This window comes from Brachionichthys hirsutus, chromosome 4, assembly GCF_040956055.1.
Source record: "Brachionichthys hirsutus isolate HB-005 chromosome 4, CSIRO-AGI_Bhir_v1, whole genome shotgun sequence".
NCBI classification, from domain to species: Eukaryota; Metazoa; Chordata; class Actinopteri; order Lophiiformes; family Brachionichthyidae; genus Brachionichthys; species Brachionichthys hirsutus.
In genome coordinates this window covers 12,944,015-12,944,818 of record NC_090900.1, presented here as the reverse complement: position 1 = coordinate 12,944,818, position 804 = coordinate 12,944,015, and the positions used below count along the sequence as shown (strand labels likewise).

The following is an 804-nucleotide window of genomic DNA, read 5'->3' as shown; positions in this document are numbered from 1 at the left end:
CTCCTGCTCGTACAGCCCGTGCAGGCGGGAGGGCTCGTTGTTGCGCTGGCGCAGCATCATGACCTCTGCCTCCAGGACTTTGTTCTGTTGCTCCAGGCCGTGCACCTTCTCGATGAACGACACGAAGCGGTCGTTGAGCCCCTGCAGCTGCTCCTTCTCGTTGGTGCGGATGATCTTGAGCTCGTTGGTGACCGCGGTGGACTGGGTCAGATCCATCACGGAGTCCGGCACGGAGGAGAAGACGCGCCCAGGAGCCGCCGTCCTGCGGTAGGCAGCGGGGGACATCGCGGACGGGGAGCCGTAGGTGCGGTGGATGTTGCGGTACCCCGCAGGTTGCAGGCGGGGCGGGCTGCTGCTCCTCCCGAGGGCCACGCGGCCGGACCGGGGGGCGTCGCCGAAGATCTTCCGATAGGAGCTGCTGCCGTACATCTCGCTGGAGTAACTCATGACTTTGTTGGTGCCCGATGCCACTGCGCGGAAAGAGAGCGCGCACGCGTGTGTGCGTGTGTGTGGAGCTCAGGAGAGGATGAGGGTGAATATGTGTGTGCGTGTGTGTGAGAGAGAGTGAGATGCGAGTGATGCCTGGCCAGAACAGGTGCTTTTATAGTGAATGCGCCGGCGCGTCATTTGATGCAGGGGAAGCAGACTATTGGGGGGGGGCTGCAAGGTTTAGCAGAAAGTCTCCTCTCTCTCCCTGGAGGGGCGTGAAGCCACTCGTCATGCCCCCCCATGCAGATTACATTTTGTAACTGACCACATTAAGTGAGCAGTTTGACTCATGACATCTAGAATAAACGGACGTTT

General features: G+C 60.6%; 1 protein-coding gene across 1 annotated transcript in view; it reads right to left on the bottom strand.

Moving 5' to 3' along the window:
- The window catches only part of neff1 (neuronal intermediate filament family member 1), a 5,660-nt gene extending 5,213 nt beyond the window's left edge, over positions 1-447 (bottom strand). Inside the window, exon 1 of the mRNA XM_068760903.1 lies at positions 1-447. Coding sequence (XP_068617004.1) covers positions 1-447 — 447 coding nt within the window.
- Positions 448-804: the final 357 nt, after the last annotated feature.